General features: G+C 47.5%; 2 protein-coding genes across 2 annotated transcripts; one reads left to right on the top strand and one right to left on the bottom strand.

The window, feature by feature from the left end:
- Positions 1 to 2173: 2173 nt before the first annotated feature.
- ABHD17B (abhydrolase domain containing 17B, depalmitoylase) lies at positions 2174 to 27415 on the bottom strand. The gene is made up of 4 exons (XM_040980940.1): positions 27325 to 27415; positions 10086 to 10555; positions 6573 to 6752; positions 2174 to 3667 (listed from the first exon to the last, which is right to left on the bottom strand). The coding sequence occupies exons 2-4, from the start codon at positions 10550 to 10552 to the stop codon at positions 3448 to 3450; spliced, it is 867 nt and encodes a 288-aa protein (XP_040836874.1). The 5' UTR covers positions 10553 to 10555; positions 27325 to 27415; the 3' UTR covers positions 2174 to 3447.
- LOC121157002 (basic proline-rich protein-like) lies at positions 27033 to 27701 on the top strand. The gene has a single exon (XM_040980955.1). It carries the CDS (start codon positions 27033 to 27035, stop codon positions 27699 to 27701), a length of 669 nt encoding a protein of 222 aa, XP_040836889.1.

Below are 27701 nucleotides of genomic sequence, written 5' to 3'. Positions count from 1 at the left end.
GAATTACTGGATCAGTATCATTGTTTCCCAGGGTCTACTTCAGCAGGAAGCTAGACTCAGGGCTAGAGGTGGGTACTGAATGCAGACTCGACCATGGGATGGGAGTGTCTCCACCATTAGGTGAAAGGCCCACAACGCAAACAGCAAGGTAAGCTTTCATTGAATCTTAACGCCTGTACATTTTTATGGGGTACAGTACGTTTCTCCATGCTGTATATGACCAATACAGAGCCACGGTTCCCTTTCCTGGTCATCGACCGGTCTGCTCACAGAACACAGGATAGCTTATACTGAACCTACAGTCATCTCCTGGTGTTACGCAACATCAGCTCTTCTTCCTTCTATCTTTTCTGGTTCCCATTAGCCAACTTTTCTTTTGTTCCACTCTCACATGCTTCTCATTTGTCCACATTCAACAAGTCTTTTAGGAACACTGTTCCAGTGTTAGCAAAGCCTGGGAATACTATATTGACCTGTACCTTAAAAATAATAAGTATTTTCTTTATAACAGCAAGATAAATAACAAGAACAGTCTTAACAGGAGCAGGCTCCTAGCACCCAAGCCTAGAGATTCCCATTGGCTGAACAGAACCCAGTTAACTGCTTACCTCAGGGCGGGGGCAGCCTTGGTGGTGACTGGCTGTAGCTCATGGGCATGCAGAGCTTTAGGCAGAACCATCTTTCTCTTAATTGAGACAGAATTTAATGAAGTTACAGTTTCTTAGATCATCTAAGTAGAAACACAAAAACAGCAAGTTAAGAAGACACTTAGGCAAGTAGCTAACAGTGTGAAAGAAAAACGAGGGAAAATCAGGAAGCAAACAAAATAACCCAAAAAGCAAACCAGCCTGGGATACATTAAACAGATGGATGGAATCCTGTAGGTGGTTGAGCTGAGTACTGGCAGCAAACAAAAGATAGAATGAAAGAGTAATGGCAGGAATACTGCCCAAATTTACTGAAAAAAAAAAATCTATACATGCAGGAAGCTCAACTGCAAGGACAAACGCAGACACACGGTCACTCAATTCTATAAATGCTGGAAGTCAAAGACAAAGAGGAATGTTGAAATCAGCACAAAAATTAGTCACTTCCAAGGAACCCTTGGTAAGTTTGGCATCCAACTTTTCATCAGTCGGTGGAAGCCAGAGGCAGTGGAAAAAAACATATTCAACGTGCTCTAGGGAAAACAGGCAACCTGGAATCCCAGGCCAGCAGAGAGGCCTTGCAAAATGAAGGCAACTACTTTTCAAAGTGAACAAAAACTGGGAGAATTTGTTGCCAGCACCTACAATATTGCAGGAAGTTCCTTAGGTTGAAACCAAGGTAATACAAATCTACAGGAACAAGTTATATCGACAAACACAATCATGTAACTCTAAATGCTTGTTTTTCCTTAATTGAAAAAGCAACTGCACAGAATATAGTTGGGCTTGCAACAGATCTGCAATATCTTTTTTGCTAGTAATAGTATAAGTAAGGTGATAATAGCCATTAATAGCATAAATAAGCAAAGCTATAATGGACTAAGAAATCAAATAGAGCCGGTAGAGTAAAAATACTGCCGTGTTGGATCTGTAACATTTATAAATGTAGTAAGTACTGTGTACATAATACTTTAAGCCTTGGTACTTATGAGGGTAAGTTTCAGACATTGTATATTCATTCCATTTGCTAAAACAGAAGTTTTACACAATTCAGGGGCCGTCCGTTGCTAATTCTTATTGACCGCGAAAGGGCAGGCTAAAAATACATTAGAAGTTCCTTGTCCTTTATCTGTCCTTGGATGCAATAATCTTAGAAGTCAAGATTTATTTTATTTTCATTTGAAAGGCAGTAGTTAGAGAAGCAGAGACAGACAGATTTCTGTCTGCTGGTTCATTCGGCGAGCTGAGCAGATCCAAAGCTGGAAGCCTGGGGCTTCCTCTCCCATGTGGGGGCCATCCTCTGGGCAGAAGTGGAGCAGGTGCCCACAGGAGACGCTGGCGCCCTGGGCAGAGGCTTAGCACACTAGATCATGGAACTGGCCCCGTGAACTCATTGCATCACAGACAACACGCAGGGCAAGCTCAGAAAACTCTCCAAAGTGATGAACCAAGATCACTAGGAATTGTTTTCCCTCCTGGTGAGGTGCTGGGAAGTGTGCAAGAAGGCAAACAAACAGAGTCGAGTGTTATATTTGTTGCTTTACTGTTAATTTGACACATCTGAACCAAAGCATTCACAATACTTGATATACTTTGAAGAAATCATATACTATAGTCTTAGACATAACCACAGAACAAGCAGAACAATTATAATTACGTAAGGCCGTAAAATATATCCACAGTGTGTAATAGTTCAATGTTCATTCATTTACAAATTAGACTACATACCGTTATTTTTATTTTTATTTTTCTTTCACTGTTTTAGTCAGGCAGAATTCATTCAAGGGAAGGCAACTTAGTTTTGGTATGTGAGCTTTATTTTTTACTATACTGGTTAATATAAAAGTTATGAATTAAATGTTTTCTTATCTCCTTTTTATCTAAGAGTGAATCCATGGTCATTCAAAGCAGCAGGTCCTATTCTTAAAAACAGCCAGAGTGAAAAGGCATCAAACAGTCAGGCTTTGGCTTGAAGAGTGACAAATGGGCCTCCCGGTTTTCACATCACGGACGCACTAAAACCCTACAGCATCAGTTAAAATTGAAACCAACATTGCATACAAAATCATTCAAGATCTAAATGAGAATGGTAGTTGCCTCACAGTACCAAACTTAGCAATCAAAACTAGTGAAGGTTCGGTGCTATCTTGACTTCTCATTTACAAGCTAACGAGCTGGTAAATTAACAGATGGGATCAAATTAAGACTTACATCATTTTTTCTCAAAGGATAAATGTATGATAACCAGAGAATACAGAAAATCGAACGTATTTTACAATAAAATAACCATTTATAACTACCCCTGTACAACAGGGTTTAGGTCAACTCTAACTTGAATGTTTTCATTTCTTTCTATATTCTATTCTGAGTACTTGAATTACTTGATATACATTTTTTTTTCTGGAAAGAATATTACACATATATATACCAGGATAAGATTTAGCACATTGAGATGTCTTAAAAATACTTATAAATTTTTTGATATGCAAAAGCATTTGGCAATACTTTTACAGCATTTGATTTTATAGAATTAATTAAAATTTCATACAGTACTTATCTTGATGTTTAAAAAAAATTCACAGAAAAAATATAAATTATAGCCCGACTGCATGATATTGTTATTCCAGTTTCTAGTTTTGGTAATTAAAACCTTCATTAAGTCTGTTAACAAATCATTACCTGTACATTTATAAAGGCAGCTGATATGATTTGCAAACAAAACCTTCAGGTTTTATGTTATTTACCAAACAGTGCAGTTCAGCAAGAAAAGAAACATCAGTATGCAAATGTACAGAGCATCTTACAAATTGACCAGTTCCTGTGACACAAACTGTTTCAACCTTTCAAGGTACTGTCCGTAGAGTTCCACATCGTTGTGGCCTGCGCCTTCGACCCAGAGCGGCTCCACGGGCCTCTGGCAGCGCTCAAACAGGGCCAGGCCGTGGGAGAAGTCGATGACCTCGTCCTCCGTCCCGTGGATTATGAGCACTGGAGAGGTGATCTGAGAGATCTTGTCAATGCTGCAGGGTGAGCCGAAGGAGAGAGCAATCAACACTCGGCTTACACAAAGACACGCAAACCTACTGTGCTGTCCTGGGCACAAAACTAAAATAGAACCACCTAAATCCGCTTAGAAAGGAAGGCTGTCTGGGACCCTGCGCCCATGTGGGAGACCCGGAGGAGGTTCCGGCGCCTGGCTTCCGATCAGCTCAGCTCCAATCGTTGTGGCCACTTTGGGAGTGAACCAGTGAATGTAAGATTTTTCTCTGTCTCTGCTTCTCTGTAAATCTGACTTTCCAGTAAAAATAAATACATCTTAAAAGGAGAAGAAGTAGATGAAGAAGGCCGTCTTTTGGATTCTGAGCAAGTTCTGCAGTTACGACTGTCTAGAACGTTCCCCAGTGAGTTGTCATTATGTCTAGAATGTTCCCTAGTGAAGTTCTGAGGTTACATCTAGAGCGTCCCCTAGTAAGTTCTGTCGTTATGACAGTCTAGAATGTTCCCTTTGGGCACTCCTGTTTGGGACGTGCACTCAGTGCCACATGCCCCTTTCAGCATGCTGACACAGCACAGAGAACACAGGCTTCGCACAAGGTCAAGTCTGTGCTGACTTCATCACTTTCTATTCTCCCTTTTCATCTTTTCAAGTAGGTTGAAACCAACCTGCAAAATCAATACGATTTACTCCAAGGTGGCCAGGGAATTCTGTGAGGAAGCAGGCTGGTGGCTCACACACATGAGATCTGTTCTAAGTGTTTTTGATAACCACCCTGAGGCTGGCATGATGGCCCAGTCAGCTAACCTTCTGCTCGAGGGCAGATGTCCCATATGGGCGCTGGTTCATGCTATGTTCTGCTCTCCACCAAACTCTTTGCTTACAACTTAGGAAAGCAGTGGAGGATGGCTCGTAGCTCCTGGCTTCACATTGTCTCAGTTTCAGGGGTTGCGGCCATCTGGGGAGTGAACCAGTGGATGGAAAATCTTTCTGTCTCCTCTTTTCTCTGTAATTTTGCTTCCAGTAGAATTAAATAAATCTTAAAACACAACACAAAACAAAACAACACGCCACTCTGGCACATGCAGTCTCTTTACTGTAGCTTAGTAACTGCCTTACCCCAGGGTGGGAGTTCTTTAGATGCAGATAGGATCAGCAGAGATGAGGGAGACACACTGTGAGCAATAGTAAAACATCTGACCTACTCAGTGACCAGGAAGCTGGCAGGTAAGCCCCACCCTCCTCAATGCAGGGTTGTACAAAGTTTTTAGTTTTCCACTCTAACAGAACATAGATCTGAGTCGACAGCCAAAAATTATTATCAGAGAAGAAATAAAAAATGCAGATCAAAACATTCTTAGAATTATTTTTTACTTATATTGAAGGCAGACAAAAGGACACTGGTTCATTTGTGAAATGCCAGCAATGTCAAATCTGTTAGGTGGAACCTCCATCGAGGCCTCCCAGGTCTGCCTCAGCAGGAAGGTGCCCGGGGACCCGAGCCAGTGCATCACCGTGGGGGTCCCGCCCAAGCTAAGCCTACGAGCATAGTCTTCAGGAAGACTCGGAGGGGACAGAAACTACCCAAACAAGTAACAGCAAACAACAATTATATATACACATTAAAAATCCTTAGAGTTAGGACATTATAAGCACAAAATAAGAATGAAATCTTGAAGATCTGTGTTTGGTTATTAGACAAAACGCTGCACAGCATTCTCTGTTGGAACTGAAAATGGCCACTGTACCTAATGCAAAAATAAAGCCACAGCCAATTCCAGCAATACAATCATATGCTGCCTTCTGTACGCTTCCCTAAACTTCCCCATTTGATGAAACACATTCTTTTTTTACAATTACCACAGGTTGGGAGCAGCTGCCAAGGCAGAGCTGAGGCTGCTTACAGCCCTGCCCGCACGGTCCAACGCAGACTTCCATGGAGCGGCAAACGCTGCCTCCACGGTTTCACTCTTAGTGCCCATTCTGGCTACAGGACACAGCATGCCGAGGCCTGTGATAACTTCCGTGTGCCACAACGTCACTCCAAGGAACGCTGAGCACTCCCCGCCCCGGCCTCCGCACCTGTCCTCAGCACCTTGGGCAGCTCAGCTCTCTCCTGAGCGTGCTCACACTCCCTCGGTGGGCATTGTTATTTGGCATAGAAATAAATCTTAGTTCCCTGCTGAGCTTTACCCACATTGTGTCCTTGAAGTTCTTCTTGTATCGGAGACAAGGACTTGAACCCATACATCCCACAACAGAATTCTTGCTGTTCTTACAAAGAACCAAGCTGGCTTTTGGCCTGTCATTCACACAAAAAAATCTTTGTGCCCTTGCCAACTAGGGAAAGGAGGGACTGAAGGAAAAAGGTCACCCCGCTCCTTCAGGAGAGCGCAGGGCTTCCTGCCATCTGGAGGGAACGAACGGGCAGCAGCGGCCTTCTTGTGAACCCGCCCAACACTGTGCCCGCAGACTTTACAGTGACAATACACTGCACGGATCCGCGGTGAGAAGGCAGGAGGCAGACGTGATTCGGGATTTTCTGTTCTTCTCTCCCTCACTGAACGTGCTCACCATCCGTCAGCAGCCCCAGGCCCACCTGGGAGTCATGCTCAAGTTCTTCCTGGCACCCAACATCCAGTCTGACGCTCGGGTTTGCCAGTTTTATTTCTCAAGCTAATCTCTTTGTTTCTGATGTTACTTTTACCGCCGGTGGTACTAGCTCTTGGTGCTTGGCATCTGCATGACTTTTGCACAAAGATTTCAGCCTCTTGATTGCTCACCTGCCAACACCTTCTTCAACTTAAGCTTTTCATAATTTCTACATGAGAATATAATGCAAACTCATGGCTCAGGGAACAGTACTCAAAATGCCTTAAGTGATAGAAAAAAGACTCTGCTATTAAGTTGCTTTGAATAATGCTACTTACTTTGGGAATGCATCGAAACAGTACGTCTTCTTGGTGTCAGGAAAAGCGACGCGCATCCCTGAGGTCAAGGGCGAGTGAAGGATGACAGCCGCACTCTCATAGCGAGCGGCCAGGTCCACGGACGGCACGGTCCCTATGCTCTGGCCGTAGATGATCACATTCTCAGGGCGAATGCCGTACCTGCAGAATCCACAAGGCAAGACACAACTGGGCAGGCAGGCAATGTGGCATCATCCCTAAAGACTGCGTCTTAGAATGAATTAGTACAGTATCAATGCATGTATAAGAATTTGTTTCTGAATTATCATCATTTTCAATGCTACAATATGATTTGTTTTCAACTTTTTAAAAAATCTTTTTCATCTTATAGAAAAATAGTTGCTCAGGTCTTCTAAAACACTGTTTTTTAAAAAGACTTATGCATTTGAAAAAGAGTTATGGAGATTTACAGAGAGAGAGAAGAAAGGGAGAGAGAGAGAGAATAAAGGGAGAGAACTCTTCCATCTGCTGAAAGATCCCAATGGCAGCAACAGCTAAAACGGGACCAGGAGCCAGGAGCCGCCCCTGGATCTCCCCTGTGGACACAGGACCAGCCCACGCCTGGAGCCAGGAGCTGCCCCTGGATCTCCCCTGTGGATGCAGGGCCAGACCAGGCCAGGAGCCAGGAGCCCTCTCTGGATCTCCCCTGTGGATGCAAGACCAGCCCACACCAGGAGCCAGCAGCCGCCTCTGGGTCTCCCCTGTGGATGCAGAGGCCTACGGATTTGGACCATTCTCCATTGTTTTCTCAGGTGCATTAGCAGGAAGCTGGACTGGAGGTGGAGCAGCTGGGACTGGAACTGGAGACCATGTAGAACGCAGGCACTGCAGGCAGCAGCTTAACCTCACTACACTTCAATGCCAGTCCCAGAAATTTCAATCTGAAGAGATAAATTTATTAAGTGATTTGTTATGTATAGTAATTCAATTTAACATATTATTGAATAAACCTGAAACATATTATATTACTAAGTTCAAAATTTACTTATAGATTTCAAAGAGATGGAGGGAGAGAAGAGGGAATAAGCTGCGGGAGACAGAGAAACAAAGAGAGGAGTATATGGACCACCACCCATCTGCTGCTTCACTTCTCAAACATATCTACTGTCTAAAGTTTTTGCCTTGCATGTGACAGGATCCCATATGGGCGCTGGTTTGTGTCCTGGCTGCTCTCTTCCCATCCAGCTCCCTGCTTGTGGCCAGGGAAAGCAGTCGAAGATGGCCTCAAAGCTTTGGGACCCTGCACCCCTGTGGGTGACCTGAAGGAGGCTCCTGGCTTTGGATCTACTCAGCTCCATTGCAGCCACCTGGGGACTGAACCAACAGATGGAAGATCTTTCTCTCTGTCTCTCCTCTCTGTAAATCTGACTTCCCAGTAAAAAAATAGTCTTTTTTTTTTTAAGGGTCAACATAGAACAGTAAGGGCTGGGCTAGGTAATCAAGCAGGTAGATGGCCGTTTCCACACTCCTTGGGCCAGCACCTGCTACCTGCTAAGGTGAACATTAACAAGCCACAGGCAGAACCACTGAGAATGGCAACCAGGTACAGAAAGACGGCATGTGGATGACCCAAGCTGCAATTTAACCAATGCATCACATACTTGTCCCAACCTTTTTTATTTTAAAAAGTCAAACTGTACAGAATTCATAGAAATGAAATTTGCAGAATGGAAATTACAGCATCAGAACAACTCTTTGGACTGCGTGACGGCTGCTGGAATAGTACTCTGCTGGTGGCGACCATAGGACGCGGGGAGGGAGGCAGGACTCTAGGTGAGCAGAGGACTCAAAGCAGTAACAATTCAAAACAGACTTAGTCAGAAAGGACTTTAGACATCATCTAATCTAGTACACGTTCAAAGTCACATATAATTAGAACCTAGCCATACTGTCTCCTAGTCCAGTATTTTCTCCATTATAGAACACAGATAACGAACTCGGGGACTGTGGGAGAAGGCTGGAGAGTGAACATGGCGGACGTGTTATTTTCTGAGAACCTGGGGCAGGCCATCCAGTATAATGGTTTAGGTGGCACCTCGGGATGCTCGCAGAGAACTAGTGCCAGCCAGTCTGTCCCTGACTCCTGCTTCGTTGGCATGAGTGTCCTGGGAGGCAGCACATGATGGCACGGGCCTGTGAGTGTCTGCCATCCATGCAGAGGTCTGCATGGAGCCAGGGGGTGTGGCTAGCCCTGGCACAGACCTGGCTGTTGTAGGCACTAGGAAATGAATGGGTGGATCAAAGATCTGTTTCTTTGTCTTTCAAATAAAATGCAAAACTTAATATTTTTTAAATGACTCAAACTGAATTTATTAGAGATAGTCAATTTTCCTACAAGATAGATCATTCAAATAGAGTTACCGCCCTTTCTTATTCTGAAGTCCTAACTTTTATTAGGCAAATGAAGTAAAAGGCACGTTCTAGCTGCACATATTTTATATGACAATGTAACTGCAGAACTGGGCGGGACTTTGGAGATCATTTAATCCAATCTCCTTATGGAGACAAAGGCTCAGAGAAGGCAGTGAGTCCCACTGGCTGTCTAGGCCTCCACGGGCTGGGTCTACTGTGACAGAAGGCAGGTCTGCAGGCCTAGGCTTCCACGGGCTGGGTCTACTGTGACAGAAGACAGGTTGACAGCCCTAGGCCTCCACGGGCTGGGTCTACTATGACCTAGGACTAAGATTAGGGACCCATCTATTCTGCTTTGCTTCTCCTCTGCTACAGGTCATCAAATGTGGTTAAAATGATTTAGGACAGTTTCCTGAAAACTGAGATCTGATGAGACAAACATGCAAGTAGCAAAACTGACAAGGGAAGATTATTTTTCAGACATAGAACATGGAATTGATCATATTATTTGAACAGTTACACTTCTGTGCTGTTAGAAGCACTAACTACAAGCCATTTTATCTTAGCACCCCTTGAAATCAGATTATTTTATTATCCTAATAAAGCAATTTGACAATATTTCAAGTTTAGCAGCCTAAAATATAAAGTAAATAAGATACATTAAAAACAATCCCAGTAAAGTATATTTAAGCTGTACCTACCAAGAAACAATTACATAAAAATACAAAACAATCACATACAATGCTTATTTTAAAATCAATCCAGGCTCTTAAACGATTAGTGACCAAATGAATGGTTTCTGCTTCACCTCACTCTTTTGAAACCTTCCAACTTTGAGTAAACCTTTACACATCCCCAGTAATAAGAAAGTTATAAAATTATTTGCCACTGCTTTAAGGTTAGGAAAACATGCATATACACATGCACTGACATAGAAGCAGAAACATGTACTGTCTTATCTACCACGTATGAACTCAAAAAATATAAACTAAAAGCTTTACTATTCTTAAGTATGCATATTTTGGCAGATATAATTTCTATGTAGCAGGTTAAAGCCTATGTAAAGCCAAGCAGCTTTCACTGTATTCTGACACAGGGTGATTTTAAGCCAGCATGATTTACCTTGTCCTGAGCGCCAGCCAAGCAGCCTCGATGTCCGCGTAGAGGTTCTTCTCTGTCGGCTTTCCCGAGCTCGCGCCGTACCCAGAGTAATCGTAGGAGAAGATGTTACAATTAATCCGTGACCCCAGGCCTATGTAAAAGCTGCTCATCTGGCCCAGGTCCACAGCATTGCCATGCGAGAAGAGCAAGGTGTATTTGGCACTGGGTGAACAACGCACAAACATGCAGGCGATTCTGTTGCCTTTACTGGTTCTAGTCATGAAACACTCAATAGCATCTTTTTCCCTGGAGGAGTACTGCCAGTCTGCTCGCTCAGAGAGGTGTAAGGTCCAGCGGCTCCCACTTTCATCGCACATCAGTGTGTAAGTCGGATCAGGTGGTAAAAACGCTAACTTGGAAGCGATTTTCCCTGGGCAAGGTGGACAGCAGAAGAGGCAACACAGTTCACTAAATGAAAGATTATTCATCTTCTGGAAAACAAAAGGAGACAGTGAAAGTTTTGATAGCTGAAGGTGGATTCTGTTCGCACACAACATAAACAAAGACATGGCCAATGTCCACTGTTATCTTAAATACCTTCTCAAACAGATTTCAGGTGTCTTTTTACAAATACGTCAAACCTGGGTAAGGCAAAATATTCCAAATGAGTATACAAATTCAAATAGTCCATGACACACTTCAAACAGCACTGCATTGTTATTTCATTTAGCAAACAATTCTGCTTCCCTTTCCTGACCCGCAGCACTCATGACGGGGACCCGCTGCAGCCAGCACTCTGAAAGCCAACCCAGTCTCCTGCTGCCAGTGACCCCCTCGCCAGGCTCTCGGCAGCAAGGAGCCAGGTTAGAGGGGGAAGTGGGATTTGAACACAGACATTCCAATACGGGATGCTGAGTTTTCAGCTGGTTTAACCTTTGCACAGATCCTCTATATCAAATTATCTTTAATGTAGTTTGCAGTTTCTGCACAACTCCATGAAAATATTCCTAATGCCATGGAGAAGCCAGGGCCTGTCTTCCAAAGCACTGGGCACAATGCTCACATACACTACCTGCCCAATCCTCAAAACAACTCTGCAAGTCAACTTGAACAGAAACTCATACAGACGAGGCAGTGGTAGACGCAGGATACGACCCTAACTCAGCCACTGCAGGCCGTCAGCTGGCTCTGCTGGCTCAACGGCCGCCCGGAGCGCTGGCTCGGCCGGGGGAGCCAGGAGCCAGGGACTCCGGTGCGTGAGCCAGCATTTGCTGCTTCTCAGGTGTATCAGCAGGCAGCTTGAGGAGAGTGGGGAGCAGCTCACATCTGGACTTCTACTTGGTGTGGCTATCCCCAGAAAATGCTTCAACTGCTGCATCATAAAGCCCATCCCCCAAACACCTCTGAATTCCATTTTCTACAGTCCTTTTGCTGTACCCTCACAGAACTGCTCAGTAGCCTGTCACCACTGAAGCAAGAGGAATTAAGTTCATCTAGTAGTTTCTGAGGACCCACGAGGGTCCACTGCTACCCTAGGACCCAGCATGTAACTAGCATATTATGTTTACCAAAAGACACCGCATGTGAAATCACATTATGATCTTGAAAAAGTCCTACCAAAGGGCAGCATTTGGTGAATACAGAAGCTGAACATTCACTTTGTTTGGCAAAACATTCTTTTTCAGTTTTTAAAGACAGAACATCCAAAATGCTTGAGGTCATGGGCATGAAATCCAGGTGACTTTGTCAGAAAAATTCATCTCTGCTGGAAATCATACATTGGGCTCTGTTAAAATGAAACCCACACTTAGGGACAAGTGCAGTCTAGAACCTTCCATACCAGTTTTACAGCTAGAGCTCTTTCCTTCCCTGCACTCTGCCAGAGCACACAGAGCTAAAGGAGACTAGAAGGCTTGTTTGTTTGAAAGACTGACTGATGTATTTGAAACTCTGAGTTATAAAGACAGCTTCCACCCGCAGGTCCGCTCCTCAACCAACAGCCACAGTTGTGCTAGGCAGCACAGAGCAGCCTGGCACTTGGCACTTCACCTGGCCTCCTATGTGGCTGCCAGGAGCACAGTACTTGTGCTAACTCCTACTGTTTTCTGGTGAGCAGCAGGGCAGGCTGTTGTCTTCGTGTGTACCAAAACCAGATTCCCACAAAGCTTTTGGCTCCTGGAAAGCGCACTTGAGCTCCGTGTGTTTAGCTCCACCCCTCCACGCTGCTGAGCACAAGCCAACGACACACGCGTCCTTCCACGAACTCATCATCAGTCACTCCCACGCCCCAGTTCATACAACACTATTCTACCACCTCGGCCTAGACACACTCCACACAGAAACGTAGGACTCTCATTCATAAAGACGGCACGTTCCTGGGGAACCTCACAGGTTCCAATATGTCCAATTGATAATCTCACGGGTTATCAACATGTGCCATCCTGTAGAGCAATCGCCACCTACAGCAGTGTATAATCAAAGTAATCTGGGTTACAGAGAATTTGTGGATTACAGATGATGAGCACAGTCTTTATTATTGGTACCCAGCAATCTGGATTTATGAGTCATAAAAAGACCATGAAACTATTAGTCAAAATTCAGACATTTCTTTGAGTAGCAAATTTAAAAAACTATTCAAATAGGGCCCGGCGCGGTGGCACAGTGGTTAAGGTCCTCGCCTTGCACGCCCAGGATCCCATATGGGCGCCAGTTCTAATCCCGGCAGCCCCGCTTCCCTTCCAGCTCCCTGCCTGTGGCCCGGGAAAGCAGTTGAGAACGGCCCAAAGCTTTGGGAACCTGTACCCGCGTGGGAGACCCGGAAGAGGCTCCTGGCTTCGGATCAGCATAGCATCGACCGTTGCGCTCACTTGGGGAGTGAATCATCGGATGGAAGATCTTCCTCTCTGTCTCTCCTCTCTGTATATCCGCCTTTCCAATAAAAAAAAAAAAAAACTATTCAAATAAATGTAAAATTAAGCCAAACAAAAAGATTTTTTTTTTTATCAAATAATCGCAATGCTTTTTGTTCTTAGGCAATTGAACTAGTTGTAAACCATACACAATTGGCTACCTTTAGTATCTTTGGTACTGTGCGACAATCCAATGGGCAGTGCTCACAGTAAGGCTACAATTCACCATGACGCAACCAGCCATCATCAACGAGCAGCAGCCGGTGGGCGAGCTCTGGGTATGTGCCACTGGAACTCTGCCCCAAATGCCTAGGGAGAGCTTTAGGGAGCGCCTTCTACTCTCTTCTGGAGCTCTGCACAACCATCAGCCTCTTGGCTACGTACAGCTTGAAAGTCCTATCCCCTATCTAGCAGCAATACACCAACAGCAGCGTTGCACTCATGGTTTCACAGGTGGCCATCAGGTAGGTTTTCTGATCTGAAAATCATGAAATTATAAACCCTTAAGATCTGTGACTAGACCAGTACTGCCATGCCCAAGGCCTGTGTCCCAGCCAAATGTGGACATGTCTAGTATCAATTTCCTGTCTCAAGATTCTTATCGCCACTTATAGAATATCAGTGTGGGGAAGCTCAGCTCCACCCAGCTTAATCAAGGGACAACGTAGCAGGCATTCTCAGTGTCACTCCTCCTGCCTCTTAGTACCTTTGAGTCTGGGATAACTGAAATTGAAGCTGGAGGCAGCCGAAGCAGGATATAATCCCTGACAGATCTCTGTGGTGCAGAAAGTCACGTCACCTTTCTTTGTACAGTTAGGGCAAGCTGAAGACCAGACGGAATCCCTCAGCCATGTGACTATCCTCATGCTTAATGAAATGTCTCTTACGAGCATTCTCTGCTCCAAGCAGCTCAGGATCACACTGCCCATCACTCTCAGATCTGACTTTTGAAACACTTATCTGAACGATTCCCAACTAGGTACTATTTAATCAACTCCCTGCAGAATTGGTTAATAGTCTGGAAATGAGCGACAGCAGTAGCTCTGACCAGGAAACCTTGTGACTGACGCCTGCAGCTTATCGCTCCCATTGCTTGCCTGGTTGAGAGCAGCTGCAGCACCTCAGGCTCTAGGCAGGCAGCCGAGGAACACGAGCTCTCACCAAAAAAAAAAAAAAAAAAGGACTTCTTTGGAAGGCAGAGGGACAGAAGCGATCTTCCAGCTGCTGGTTCTCTCCCCAGATGGCTTCACCAAGTGTGGCTGGGTCAGGCTGGGTCAGAAGTGTGCAATGCTCTCAGCTGGCTAATCTTTGGCTGATGGTGCTAGTAGCACCCATGTGTGCTGGTTCGTGTCCCAGCTGCTCCACTTCCCATCCAGCTCCCTGCTTGTGGCCTGGGAGAGCAGTGGAGGACGGCCCAAAGCCTTGGGACCCTGCACCCGAGTGGGAGACCTGGAAGAAGTTCCTGGCTCCTGGCTTTGGATTGGCTCAGTTCAGCCCAGTATGGCCAACTGGAAAGTGAACCAGTCGAGAGAAGAACTTTCTCTTAGTCTCTTCTTTTCTCTCCAAACCTGCTCTTCCAATAACAACAAATTAATCTTCTTTTCTTTTTTTTTTTTTCTTCCTCCAGAACACAAGGACAGACCTTCATAAGTACACAGGACTAAGCTACCTCTCATCTTCTTAAAGGTAAATGACAGGAAAAGAAACCAGGATAGGGCCCGGCGCGGTGGCGCAAGTGGTTAAAGGTCCTCGCCTTGCACGCCCGGGATCCCATATGGGCGCCGGTTCTAATCCCGGCAGCCCCGCTTCCCTTCCAGCTCCCTGCCTGTGGCCTGGGAAAGCAGTCGAGGACGGCCCGAAGCTTTGGGAACCTGCACCCGCGTGGGAGACCCGGAAGAGGCTCCTGGCTTCGGATCAGCATAGCATCGACCGTTGCTCTCACTTGGGGAGTGAATCATCGGACGGAAGATCTTCCTCTCTGTCTCTCCTCTCTGTACATCCGCCTTTCCAATAAAAAAAATAATAAAAGTAAATCTTTTAAAAAAAAAAAGAAAAAAGAAACCAGGATAAAAGAAAAGTTGGTCAAATTCTAGTTTTTTGTTATAAAAAAGGTTAAGAATGTTTGGCAATGTTTACCTGATGGCTTCCAGAAAGCAGCAGGATGCAGTAAGGAAGCCCTGCCGCTGGTACGCCTGCTCCCAATGACCCCAAAACCATTCCGTTGATGCACCTGCTCCCAATGACCCCAAAACCATTCCGTTGATGCACCTGCTTCAAATGACCCCAAACCCATTCCACTGGTGCACCTGCTTCAAATGACCCCAAACCCCTTCCGTAGGTGCGCCTGCTTCAAATGACCCCAAACCCCTCCCGTTGGTGCGCCTGCTTCAAATGACCCCAAACCCCTCCCGTTGGTGCACCTGCTTCAAATGACCCCAAACCCCTCCCGTTGGTGCGCCTGCTTCAAATGACCCCAAACCCCTCCCGTAGGTGCGCCTGCTTCAAATGACCCCAAACCCCTCCCGTTGGTGCGCCTGCTTCAAATGACCCCAAACCCATTCCACTGGTGCGCCTGCTTCAAATGACCCCAAACCCATTCCGTTGGTGCGCCTGCTTCAAATGACCCCAAACCCATTCCGTTGGTGCGCCTGCTTCAAATGACCCCAAACCCCTTCCCTAGGTGCGCCTGCTTCAAATGACCCCAAACCCCTTCCCTAGGTGCGCCTGCTTCAAATGACCCCAAACCCCTTCCGTTGGTGCGCCTGCTTCAAATGACCCCAAACCCCTTCCGTAGGTGCGCCTGCTTCAAATGACCCCAAACCTCTTCCGTTGGTGCGCCTGCTTCAAATGACCCCAAACCCATTCCACTGGTGCGCCTGCTTCAAATGACCCCAAACCCCTTCCGTAGGTGCGCCTGCTTCAAATGACCCCAAACCCCTTCCGTTGGTGCGCCCCTGCTTCAAATGACCTCAACGCTAAAGCGCCAAGAAACAGCTGCTCCAGGAGGCGTCCACCATCTTCACACAATGTCATTTTGCAAAAAAGACATGTTTGCTAACTATGTTCCTCTTATCTGTGAATGTGCGCCTTCCCTTACAGTAGGATGTGGTGGCATTATGACATTTACACACCTCATGAACCACAATATTCCTTAGCTCTCTTTACACAGATGGCGTGACCTACCAGAATTAATCCTTACTAATGGGGTGCAGTCTGGTTAATGTATCAGCTGACATGTCTACCACTTCCTTTTCCTCTGGCTGCCGGCCGTTTTCCTTTCCCCCAATCTTATCTGTAGTAAAGTTTGATGAAACACCAGCTTTTGATGATAGCAAACCAGCACTTACCACGTGGGTGTAATACCTTTACCAGCTTTCCTGTCTGCAACAAGCCAGAATTTTACTAGTTGTTCTCCAGACATGGAAAATTTGCTTTCTGCACACATTTGCTTCAGCAATGCATTACACGAGCTGGAAGAGTATCTCACAGAATAATCTTGATGCTTCAGGGGGGACATGGCATTAACCCTTTCAGATCTTGAGTAAACCAATCATGTCGGTCTGTTCTCGTGTCTCTTCAAAACCCTGTACCCACATGTTTGGTAAACTGGAAGCTGATAAAGCATGTCATGACAAAGCGTTTAAAGTTTTTTTATAGGGGCCCGGCGCGGTGGCGCAAGTGGTTAAGTCCTCGCCTTGCACGCCCGGGATCCCATATGGGCGCCGGTTCTAATCCCGGCAGCCCCGCTTCCCTTCCAGCTCCCTGCCTGTGGTCCGGGAAAGCAGTCGAGGACAGCCCAAAGCTTTGGGACCCTGCACCCGCGTGGGAGACCCGGAAGAGGCTCCTGGCTTCGGACCGGCATAGTATCGGCCTGTTTGCGCTCACTTGGGGAGTGAACCATCGGACGGAAGATCTTCCTCTCTGTCTCTCCTCTCTGTATATCCGCCTTTCCAATAAAAAAATAATAAAAATAAATCTTTAAAAAAATTGTTTTTTTATAAAGGATTTTTTTTTTCATCTTAAATCCTAACAGGACTGTTTTAGAAATCAGATCAACAGCTAGGAAAGACTATAAAAACAGCTAAAAGTTTCGAGTTAGATCCTAATTTTCTGGTCGGGAAAGGCCACTTCACCTGCCAGGACAGGAGGTGGGCCAAGACCTCGCCAGTGTTCATTATCTGTGACTGGGAGATGCCCTTACGGAGGAGCGTGGGGAACTCCTGTCAGGATGCCGTCCCTCTTGGTGAGTGCAAGGGCTGTGGCTGGGAGCAGCCCAGCCCAGGCCAGGTTAGCACCTGCAGACACACACACGTGGCTGTCAGCTCTTGGGGTGGGCTGGGCAGGGCTACAACACCCACTGGCCTGCATGTGAACTGGGTTAGAGGCAGAGCCAGGCTGGGCCAAGTGACTGTATCCACTGAGGCATGTATGAGCCAGAGTAGGTGCAGGCCATTTGGGCTTTGCCACGGCATCATCTGGCAAATATCAGGACTGCAGGCAAGTCCTGCTAGGCCAGATCACAATACCACCCATTAAGTGCAAGATCCAGGACTGGGACTGGGCCTAACAGGGAAACTGTGGACACCCCTCTGATGGGCTGCAGTTCCACCTGTGAGCATGAGAACTAGGGCTGGACAGCGGTGTCAGGCTGAGCTAGGCTCTAACACCCACTGTTGTGTACAAAACCTCAACGGGATGCAGGACAGCCTGACCAGTCTGCTGCACACACCAGCATGCGCAGGAACTGGGGCTTGGGCTGGGCCTAGTGGGGTAATTGAAGTCGTTCCGACTAGCTGAGGTTCCCACTGATGAACAGGAGGGCCGAGCGTGCGGTAGGCAGGGTTGGGCTGGCTCATGGTATCCACTGGTTTGCATATGAGAGGGGCTGGGGACAGAACTGACTTAGGTGGCTGAAACCATTAACGTGTGTATAGGCTGATGTAGATGACAGACCAAGCCAGACCCCACACTGGCTGTCACACACAGGAGTCGGGTTTGGGGTCATCTCTGGTGAAGCTTCTTTGAAGAATGGTCCCCCTCAATGGGACCACTGGATTCAAAACGGCCATCATGGGGAAAATCACATGATCTGGTTGGACCATAGAGTGCATGTGTCAGAAGTGGCCTCCCTGGTTGCTGAAGCCTGTGCAGTACACAGCAGGCTGGGACGCACATGGGGGACACGAGAGAGCATTAAGCCTGCAGAGGACATCTAATACCACGCAGAGCAAAACAAAATGGATAGCATTCTTGGCCAAGCTTCGACAGCAGGTATCTGGGTAAATCAAGACTTGGGGGGACTATGTCAGCCAAGGGACCTTGGAGGGATTTCCCCATCCTTGGAGCAATGAAATCAACAACACCTCAGAACTACTGAAAGAACGTGAGCAGTGCCCTTGGAACTCGCTCCACATCGGGAACCCTAGGATGACACTGAGTATCCATCCCCTATCTTCAGGTACTGGTCCGGGTAGGCTGCTGGGAGTGGCCCTCTCCTCTCTCCCCAGAAACAAGAACAGAAAGGAGATTGGAAGCAACTGTCTCATCCACTTTGCCCCATTCCTGGATCCCTCCCATCCTAATCGGCAGTTCACACTGGCATGAATCCTTCTTAATTATGTAAACATCATCAAAAATAAAATAAATCTATTATGAGGAGAGAAAGCTAATTCCCCCTGAGGAATACCCTGTAGCTAGGAAAACGGCCTGAGTATTTGTGAAGCATGATAGTGAGAAAGAACTCAGGCAAAGGTGCCTAAGTGGAAAGGAAATGAGAAAGGCTGAGATTTCACAAGTGAAAGCCCTCCAAGCAGACCCCTGTCAACTGCACAGAACCCTGGCAGTTCTCGAGGCCTGGGACAGAACCTGCACTTACGCACTGAGAACCTGCACTTATGCAGGCTGCTGTTGGAGTCAACGTGGGGTAGGGACCAACGTGAGTGCTGCAGACAGAGCACGCGGCTTTGTCATTCACAGACACATTTCAACGTGCTACAACAGAGCTGAGTCAAACACAAATACTAACAGAAAACAAATGCCCTTCATTTCCTTTACATTACAAAACATACTAACCACATCCTCCAGTTTAAAATCAATACTTGGGGCAACAGATATGTAAAACTGCCAAAGAAATCTTACATCTATTCCCTGATTTTTTTCACGTCATATAAAATTTCACATTTTGAAGCCTTATTTCACAATACTTCATTTTTATAAAATAAAGTGCAAAAAGAGTCCAAGCATTATGGAACCTGGTGTTCTGCTCAGATGAACCTTATGCCTCCGACTTCCTCTGTGTTTACGAGAGCAGACTGCCCACGAGAGGCACAGCTTTTCCAGCAACGCTCTCCTCGGCCTCCCTCCTGCCGGCCAGCAGTGTGGGCTTCTGGGGGCAGCCTACAGCACTCAACGCTGCCGATTCAAGCCTCAGCTCTGCTCGCTGTTCCAGCTTCCTGACCGACCCTGGCTGTCCCTGCCTCCCCCATGGCAGCCCGTGTGGCAGCCTGGGCTCCCGTGAGGGCTGTGGGCCTGCGGGGGCCTGCAGTAGTGTAAAGAATACCTCACTTTTCTCAATAATAATAAGCAAACCTACCACTCCTCTTCTATAAGTAGATACAGCTTCTATAGAGGCCACAGTTCTTTCAAAAACATGAGAATATAACACATTTAGTGGCCTCTCTAGATGGGGAAAGAATGTAAGCCATTTGGGAGTACTAGTAAAAACAGTATCACATAGGCAGGATACTTCAAAGCCTATGGTCAACCAGGAGTTACCCAATCTGCTCCCACCTGTCCTACACTCCCCTCATGACCATGCCAGGCCGCCGTGCAGCACCTGAACAGCACGGCGTGTTCCCGGAGTTTGCACACACCCTCTGCTTCCTCTAATGTGCTACTACAGTCCCAAATGCCACACTTTCAGATCTACACCCCAAGCATGCGCTCTCTCCCAGTTTATAGCTGAAAACTGTGACCCCTGTCATGTGTCCACCTGCAGGGTTCTCCTGGTTTGCCCAAAGTCATCAGTAGACATAGAGACATATGGGTCAGTGCCGTCTGGTCAATAACAGCTTTTACACAGTGAGTGAAGGAGATAACCTGACAGAGCAGGAGTCACGGTAACACAGAGAACAGAGGCTTTTCTGCTTGTTATCTGAGCCAGAATCTCCCACACTAATGTAGCTTAGGGCTCGTCTGTCGGGAAATGATCATCAATAAGGTGCTTTTATTTGCCTTGCACTTAATACGCTGGAGACACCTTGCTTCTCATACACTTAAAATCCGAAAGAAAGGCAGTTAAATAAACAGACCATTTAGTTGAGGATAATTATCACGTGCACAAATTACTAATTTGTTAGGTGGAGATTTGTTGCAGTTAATGAACGCTGACTAGGTAACATATCAACTCCTCACTTACAAGTCATGCTAGTTTTTTAATATACCAAGTTAGTGTTAGGTTCGAGAGTGCTCAGACACACTTGAGAGAGACTCAGTTCAGGCAGTTTAAAGTCAGGGGAGAGCTTGCCAAGCCCCTGGTACGACGATGGTGTGGAGGAAATGCCACACAGGGGGTGGTGCAAAGGCTTCTTGCCCTGCGCATGCTCCAAGGGTGTTCTCTGGCCTGCCTGTGACGTGTGGAGGTGGGGTCCAGGTGGTACCTGCCAGTCAGTATCAGCATCATGGGCTCATTTTCACTTTATCTCAGACCTGCATTCCACCCTGCCCAGCCAGTTAAATCAAGAAAATTTCCTGACAAAGCCAGAAAATCCTGTTTCTTCTAAAAGGTCATATGGATGAGGGCTGGTATTGCAATTTAGCTGGGTACGATAGGGGCACTGGTTCGGTTCCTGGCTACTTCAACCTAAGTCCCCATTAATGCGCCTGGGAAAGATGCAGAAGACGGCCCAGGTGTTTCAAGCCCTGCACCCATGTGAGAGACCAGGAGCAGCCCCTGGCTCCTGGCTTGGTCCTGTGCAGCCACTGCTGGTGTGGGCATATGGGGAATGGATCAGCGAGTACAAGACCTCCTCTCTTTCTGACTTTTAAACAAAGAAATAAATCTTAAAAACAAACACCAGGGAAACACAGAGCTAGAATAAGTCCTAAGCAAACTCTGGTGGTATTTCAAATAAGAGAACTCTTTAATAAATAAAAGATCACTTGGTTGGGGTAGCAGGGCAAAAGTGACATGCCTCCCAACTAACACGTTTGGGAGGTCAATTTAGAAGAACTGAGTACTCATTAATTACTCTGAAGGAAAATCTGAATTTTGTGTTGGCAAAATTGAACATTTTCTCCTGTTCAGCTGAGGTTGTGGGGTTGATTTCTGAGGCGATGTAATTTCTTGCAAGCTGTATTAGTGGGAAAGATTAACATTAAAAATAAATCCCCCAGGTGCAGCAATGCCCTAATCACAGGTACTACCTATAGAGCCCTGAACACCATAAAGCAGGAATTTTATCTTTAAAAATGCAAGCAAATTTGTTGCAACTGATACAGGGATGGAGTCTTTCACTTTGCTCTTGGAGGCATCAATATTCTACCTCAGTTTTGCTGAACTTGCAATGGACTTGCTTAAAGAGGTTATTTCAATCTCCCTCCTTCATATCCTGATTTAAATTAAACATACATTGTACTTATTTTCCTAATCCTATTTTCAAATGTCACCTTATCCTCGGGATAAATTTTAAATATTGCAAGACAGACAGAATTTCCTGAGCTGCATGCAGTGTTTTAAGGAGAAAAACGTCTAACTGGATGGTCAACCCTGGTAACACTGCCAGCAGCTGAGGGAAGCTGCACGCAGAATGACTTATACCTGCGAGCTAACCAGTTACGTTTCTGTTTGGCACTGGAGAGAGAATGAAAAAAAAAAATACTGCCCAATAAAGAAACCAGGTTTCATCCCAATTTTTCTGTGGCCTTTTATGTGACTTGGCAGCCTCAATTCCTTCACGGGCATGAGGATTCCTGCCCCTCGGCTTCCTCAAAGATGCGTGGTGATTGATGGAGCATTGTAACTCAATACAGAGCTCTAGCCTAAAGACATAATTGAACACAAAACACCAACAAATCTGTGCCAGTTAAGTGTCACCTGGGAGGCTTAGAGGGCGCCTAACCGATGTTAACCAAATGTGTCACTGTCCCGACTAGTTCTTCCCATCGAGATTTCAGAATGGGAGAGACAAGCGTTCATCAAGTAGTGACACATACAATCACAGACCGTGACAAACACGGACAATAAAGCGACAGCACTATGAGATAGGGGCAGGGAGGAGCTGCTTGTCTCAATCCTGGAGGAAAGGAACCAACAACTTCTCAGAACCACCAAAACCACTCTTCCCTGCATAACTAAGGGTCATCAGATGACCATGCCTGGTGCTGCTGTAGTCTGACAGCAGGGAGCAGCCACCCTGCTGTAGACTCAGAACACCTGAAACATCTGTCCCACCCTTCCCCAGTACCCGAACCTCCTCCCCTAACCAGAAGCCCACGTGGCATGTATCCCTCTCAACTATGTAACAATGTGAAAAAACAAACACACAAACCATTTCCCCAGGCCATTAGCAGGTGGCTGGACCTGCAGCAGAGCAGGAAAGACACAAAGCACCGCAGGCAGTTCCTTTATCCACACTGTAAACACTCCATTTCTAGTGCACAGCGTCCCTGGTACTCAGAGTAAGCTTTAGGGAAGTCTAGAGATTTTGCTTGTTTTGTTATGCTTGTAGATGAATTCTCCTTCTTGCCCCACCCCCCCAACCTCACACCTCCAGAACAGGCCCAGCAACACTGGTAGACTTTCCTTCCTACTAACTACTTGAGAAACGGAGAGACATACAGAGAGGGCCTCAACAGCTGGTCCACCCCCAGATGATGCCGACAGGTGTCTGGGAAGAAGTCAGCTGCCGAAGCATAGCTGCTGCTTCTCAGAGCCCGCGTTAACAGAAGGCCAGAGCCAGGAGCCGAAGGTCTCACAGAATCACCACACTCCGGCGTAGGGACGTAAGACTGCGGCACTGGGTTAAGCGCCTGCCACTGCTTTCCCTCTTTAGCTGTATGTGTAAGAACCTGCTTAGCATTCTCCCTTTTACTTTCTAAGAAAACAAGACAGACCCTCAATGGGACTCAAATTACACTCACATATTTACATTTATTCTGAAACTCCATTCTGTGCAATCATGCGTATTATTTGAAAAGTAGTGAAAAGCCCTGGAAAGCTCTGGACTCCTGGGGTGAGGAACAGGAGACAGAAAGCAGCCAGAGCACCCCACACCTTGCAGAGTGTGCAATATCTGTGCCCACTTTACCAGTTGAGCAGCCTTCATCCAAAGAGCGAAATAAGAATGGTCTGGCTGTTGGAGCATTCAGGAACGAAGTTGCACTTTAAAGCAAGTTCTCAGGCTTTATGGATTTCAATACAGTTAAAAAAAAAAGGTGAAATGACAGACTTGTCAAATTTTAATTTTGCCATAAAGATAGTAAGACTGAAATACAACCACTACCATTCAGAGAATATTAAGAAAAATGGAAATTTCAGCAGTTACTTTTATTGAACATATTTAGATTCACAAGCACCTCATCACACAAAAAGCTATGTGCAAATTTAAGATCTACACAGGAAAAGTAAAACTTTAAAGGTTTCTTAGAAAGAAATTTGACATTAAAACATACAATTTCTAGCCGTCTAAAATAAAAAGGCACGCCCAAGACCAGACGACAACATTCTTAAAATCGATCAAATGTTGTTACCCAAAACATACAAAAACCATTTCCTAATGAACGAGAGCTATTCCAAAGCTAAGCAAGCAGAGACAAGGACTGGAGAGCAAAGAAGGTGTTCTCAACCCCAGGAGTCAACAGGACTCGCCGGTGAAAACCACAGTAGGGTCCCAGTCACACTCCGGAGAAGGGCAGAAAGAGCAAGGACAGAAAAGGGAAAGTGCAGGGCTCCTGGGGGAAACGAGCAGGTGTCTGCCCTGTGGCCGGGACACGTGTCACCGCATTTCTATTCCACAGCAATTTCCTCCACGATGTCCTTTGGCTGCTATAACTTATGGCAGGCACTACCAAATGGAAAGCAGAAATGCCAGGCACCCTTCCTGCATTCAGAGGAAGATGCCCCGTGGCCAAAGACTTCTAAGTGCCCTGGTTTGTTTTGAATGCGCCCACTGTGTCAAAAAGGAAGACTACTTTTTCTTCCTATTCACACTTTACGGAGAATAGCTTGCTATTCCAAAAAAAAAAAAATCATTTTCCACCAACAATGCTGTTATTGGCAGCTGAATGGCCAATTCAGTCCGCATGCTTGCATCTGCACTAGCTGCTGGGAGCCGCGATCGTGCCCCCAGGAGCACAGCATTTGATCACAGTGCCCTCCAGCATGGCTCCTCTGATATGCGCAGACCACCTGGCGCTCCTGCCACTGCACCTCTGCACCTCTAAACAGCTCTCAGGCTATTCTGATGCTGGCAGCCAAGCCTCGCACTCAGAGACAAGACTTGAGAGCAGTGCATCACAAGTAGACATACAGTAAAATGCTCACTACTCTATCATAAATTACTTTTTATTTTGGGAAAAAAGCATTGTTTTCCTCAAAATATGGCTATGCTTATTGTTGAAAAATCTCATTTTACAACAGTATCACAGACACTGTAAAATATTTCCTATAAAAATTGAATGTGGGCTCAAGCCACACTGCTGGAGAAGTCTCGCACGTGCACGCTAATAAACCCAGCAGTCACACATCAGGACATGTCCCTCGGCGTGCCCGAGGCACGAGCGCTCACTGCAGGCTGTCACTGACTGGGTCGGTACTGTGCACCCCATAACTACCCAAGAATACTCCCGCAAGCACTGCTCAGACAGCTACGAGCAACAGAAGCTGAGACAGCCACACAACGCGGCACATGCTGCGCAGTGCTCATGACAAGCACCTCAGAGCCATCTGAATCAATGCAGACAAAAGGCCAAGCTGAACAAAGAAAGCTAGTCCAGGAAGTTTTAAACAATCAAAACAAAGCTATACAATGTACAGGAATATAAAAATATATAATTAAATATAAACAGGAAGGATGTATGTCAATTTCCAGCTTAAGAAGTGGAGGCAGGGCCTGGCACAGTAGCCTAGTGGCTAAATCTTCCTCTAGCACGCCTGGGGACCCAATGGGGCACCGGTTTGTGTCCCAGCTGCTCCACTTCCCTTCTAGCTCCATGCCTGTGACCTGGGAAAGCAGTGGAGGATGGGCCAAGGCTCTACACCTGCACAGGAAGAAAAGGCCAGGGCTCCTGGTTCTGCCTTGCTCAGCTCCAGCCATTGTGGCTGTCTGGGGAGTGAACCGGTGGACAGAGGATCTTTCCCTGTCTCTCCTTCTCCCTGTGTATACATCTGCCTTTCCAATAAAAACAAAACCTAAAAGCACCTAGGCAGCTCCATACTGACTTGCATACTAACTGATTGTCTGTTAGGTAACGGGCAGATGGACAGCATTATTAAATCGTGTACTGTCCATTCTTACACTTCTACATTATTTCTCCTTCTCTGGGGATTCACCGAAAATTCCTGGCTACTGCCAGGTGTTTGGGGAGACACATCTTCCCGGGGAAGGGCTCAGGACTAGAGTTCAGAAGACGGAGGTCAGAGTCAGTCCCGCTCGAACCCAGGTGAACTGCTTCGCTTCAGCCATGAAGAGCTCGCCTGTCAGGATTTTACAACAAGTGCAAAAGGCCCACAATTCCCCTTTCGGCTCCAGCTTGCAAGGCTGGGTCTGAGAGGCCTAAGGGCCAATGTATGCAAGTACTTCCAAAGGAGACAGCTAGGAGCCACTTTCAGAGTGAAGAGCAAACCCTAGGCTCGATTAGAAAGAAAATCCACCAGAGAACAAGCCACCCAGGCCCAGAAACTCACTCCTCTGGTCACTGATCATTGAGCTGCAGCAACGATCTGATATGGATTGAGACACTGCTTCTTACACCACGGCCTAAGGACAGCGAGCCCATTTCTCACTGCCTCTGGATGTAAACTCCTCCTCAAGGGACCCAAATTCACAGCAGCAAAACACACACACACACACACACACACACACACACACGCTCCGCACGGACTCCAGGGCAGCACGCTGCTTCCTGTTCTGAGCTGGCAGGTGGCACAGATGGGGAACTGACTCAGCCACAGGAAAGCGTGCCTGGAGTGGCAGAGCGACTCGGTGACCACATCCCAGACACTCATGGCTTGGTTCCTGTGCTCAGTAAGCTCCCGAAGCATGCCTGTGACACGAGGCGGTAATGGCCCTGTGACCCAGGAATCAGAAACATTGCAGACATTTCCAAACGGGTAAAGGTCCTCCGAATCAGGCTACATTCCAACAAGAGTCCTGCACAAGGAACAGCTTCACAGCTGCCTACTGGCCTGCACTAAAGCTAATCCTGTGCTGGCCTGCTGACCTTCTTAACCCCGGAGCAGCAGAGGTCACAGTGGGCTGAAGGTGCTACCCCCCACCCGCACCCCACCTCCAGGAGGCCATCAGACCCGGCGGCTCTGGTGAGGTGTCACAGGATTATCCTCACGCCTTCAGGTGAGGCCGCTGCCCTGCTCACAAAGCAAAGATTTTCCAAAGAAGAAGTTGGCACAACGGAGCAGTGACCCTCCCGGCAACTGTGGAAAACACTGGGTTGCCTGTGCCTGGCCACACAGCCAGGGTGTCGGGCTCCCCGTGGCTGCGAGGCCTCCCGGCCGGGGTGTTAACTCATGCCATCCCTACCCGTACCCACCGCCTCCTGACACAACATGTCCACAATTCCTCCTTGTTGATCAATGAATCCTCTTACGGATCGAGCGTTCTACAGTCAACTACTAAAGAGGAGCCCCCTTGCCAAAGGAGCCGGCCGAGATGTAGAGGTGACCTTCTCTACTCCGTTATCCATCCTTTGCCTACCACATCTCACACTGGCTTGTATTACGGATCTCTTTCTTTTCAAAAATTCTGTGCTGCCGCGAGCAGCGATCTCATCCTGGGTCAGAACCCCATAGATTTGGAAGGAGGAGAAAAAAAAAAAAAAAAGAATGCCCCCTCCCCCTCTGCGATGTCCCAGTTTAAAACCGATTGCCAACGATCCCGGGCCGGAGTTTGCAGAAAGGGTCAGGAGGAGCCATCCCCGACCGCGGCCGGCCGAGCACGCCCAGCGGCCGCTGACCCCATCTGTCCGTGGAGGGCGCGAGGAGGACGGCCCCGCGCGGGGTCCCTCGGCCCCTCGGCCCCGCACGCTCCCCCGAGGCCCAGAACCCGGTGCGGGACGCCCGGTCCCCGACAACAAAGGCGCCTCCCGCGCTCCCCTCCCCCCGCCGCCGCACGCACCTGCCCCGGGAGGACAGCTCGGCCGCCGCGTCGTCCTGGCCGGCCCGGCCGCGGCCGGGAGGGTGGTGCTGGGGGGTGGCCGGGCGCCGGCCCCGCGGCTCCCCACGCTCCCCACGGGCGCCCCGCCGCTCCCCACGAGCGCCCCGCCGCCGCTGACTAACGGCCCCCGGCGGGAGGCGCCGAGGCGGCCGCCTGCTCCCGGGCCTCGCGCCCCGCGCCGCCGTGGCCGCTGCCGCCGCCTCCCGCTCGGGGACGCTGAGCGCGCGCGGCCGCCTCCGTCTCTCCCGCAGTCGGCCGGCCGGCCGGGTGGCTGCTCCCGCGGGGCGCCGCCGAGCCGCGAGCCGGTCACTCGGACTGCAGGACGGCGTCCAGGCTGA

Source organism: Ochotona curzoniae, unplaced genomic scaffold, assembly GCF_017591425.1.
Source record: "Ochotona curzoniae isolate NIBS_2020 unplaced genomic scaffold, NIBS_Ocur_1.0 contig_3502, whole genome shotgun sequence".
NCBI classification, from domain to species: Eukaryota; Metazoa; Chordata; class Mammalia; order Lagomorpha; family Ochotonidae; genus Ochotona; species Ochotona curzoniae.
The sequence above is the reverse complement of the archived record's forward strand: the minus strand, read 5'-3'. Positions and strand labels throughout refer to the sequence as shown.

Bases quoted from the DNA above. Each gene is read 5' to 3' on its own strand.
- LOC121157002 (XM_040980955.1), top strand. From the start codon at position 27,033: ATGCCCCCTCCCCCTCTGCGATGTCCCAGTTTAAAACCGATTGCCAAC.
- ABHD17B (XM_040980940.1), bottom strand. From the start codon at position 10,552: ATGAATAATCTTTCATTTAGTGAACTGTGTTGCCTCTTCTGCTGTCCA. The intron at 6,753-10,085 runs GTAAATCATGCT...TGGATTCTGCAG, and splicing joins TGGCTGGCGCTCAGGACAAG to GTACGGCATTCGCCCTGAGA. The intron at 3,668-6,572 runs GTAAGTAGCATT...CTCACCCTGCAG, and splicing joins TGTTTCGATGCATTCCCAAA to CATTGACAAGATCTCTCAGA.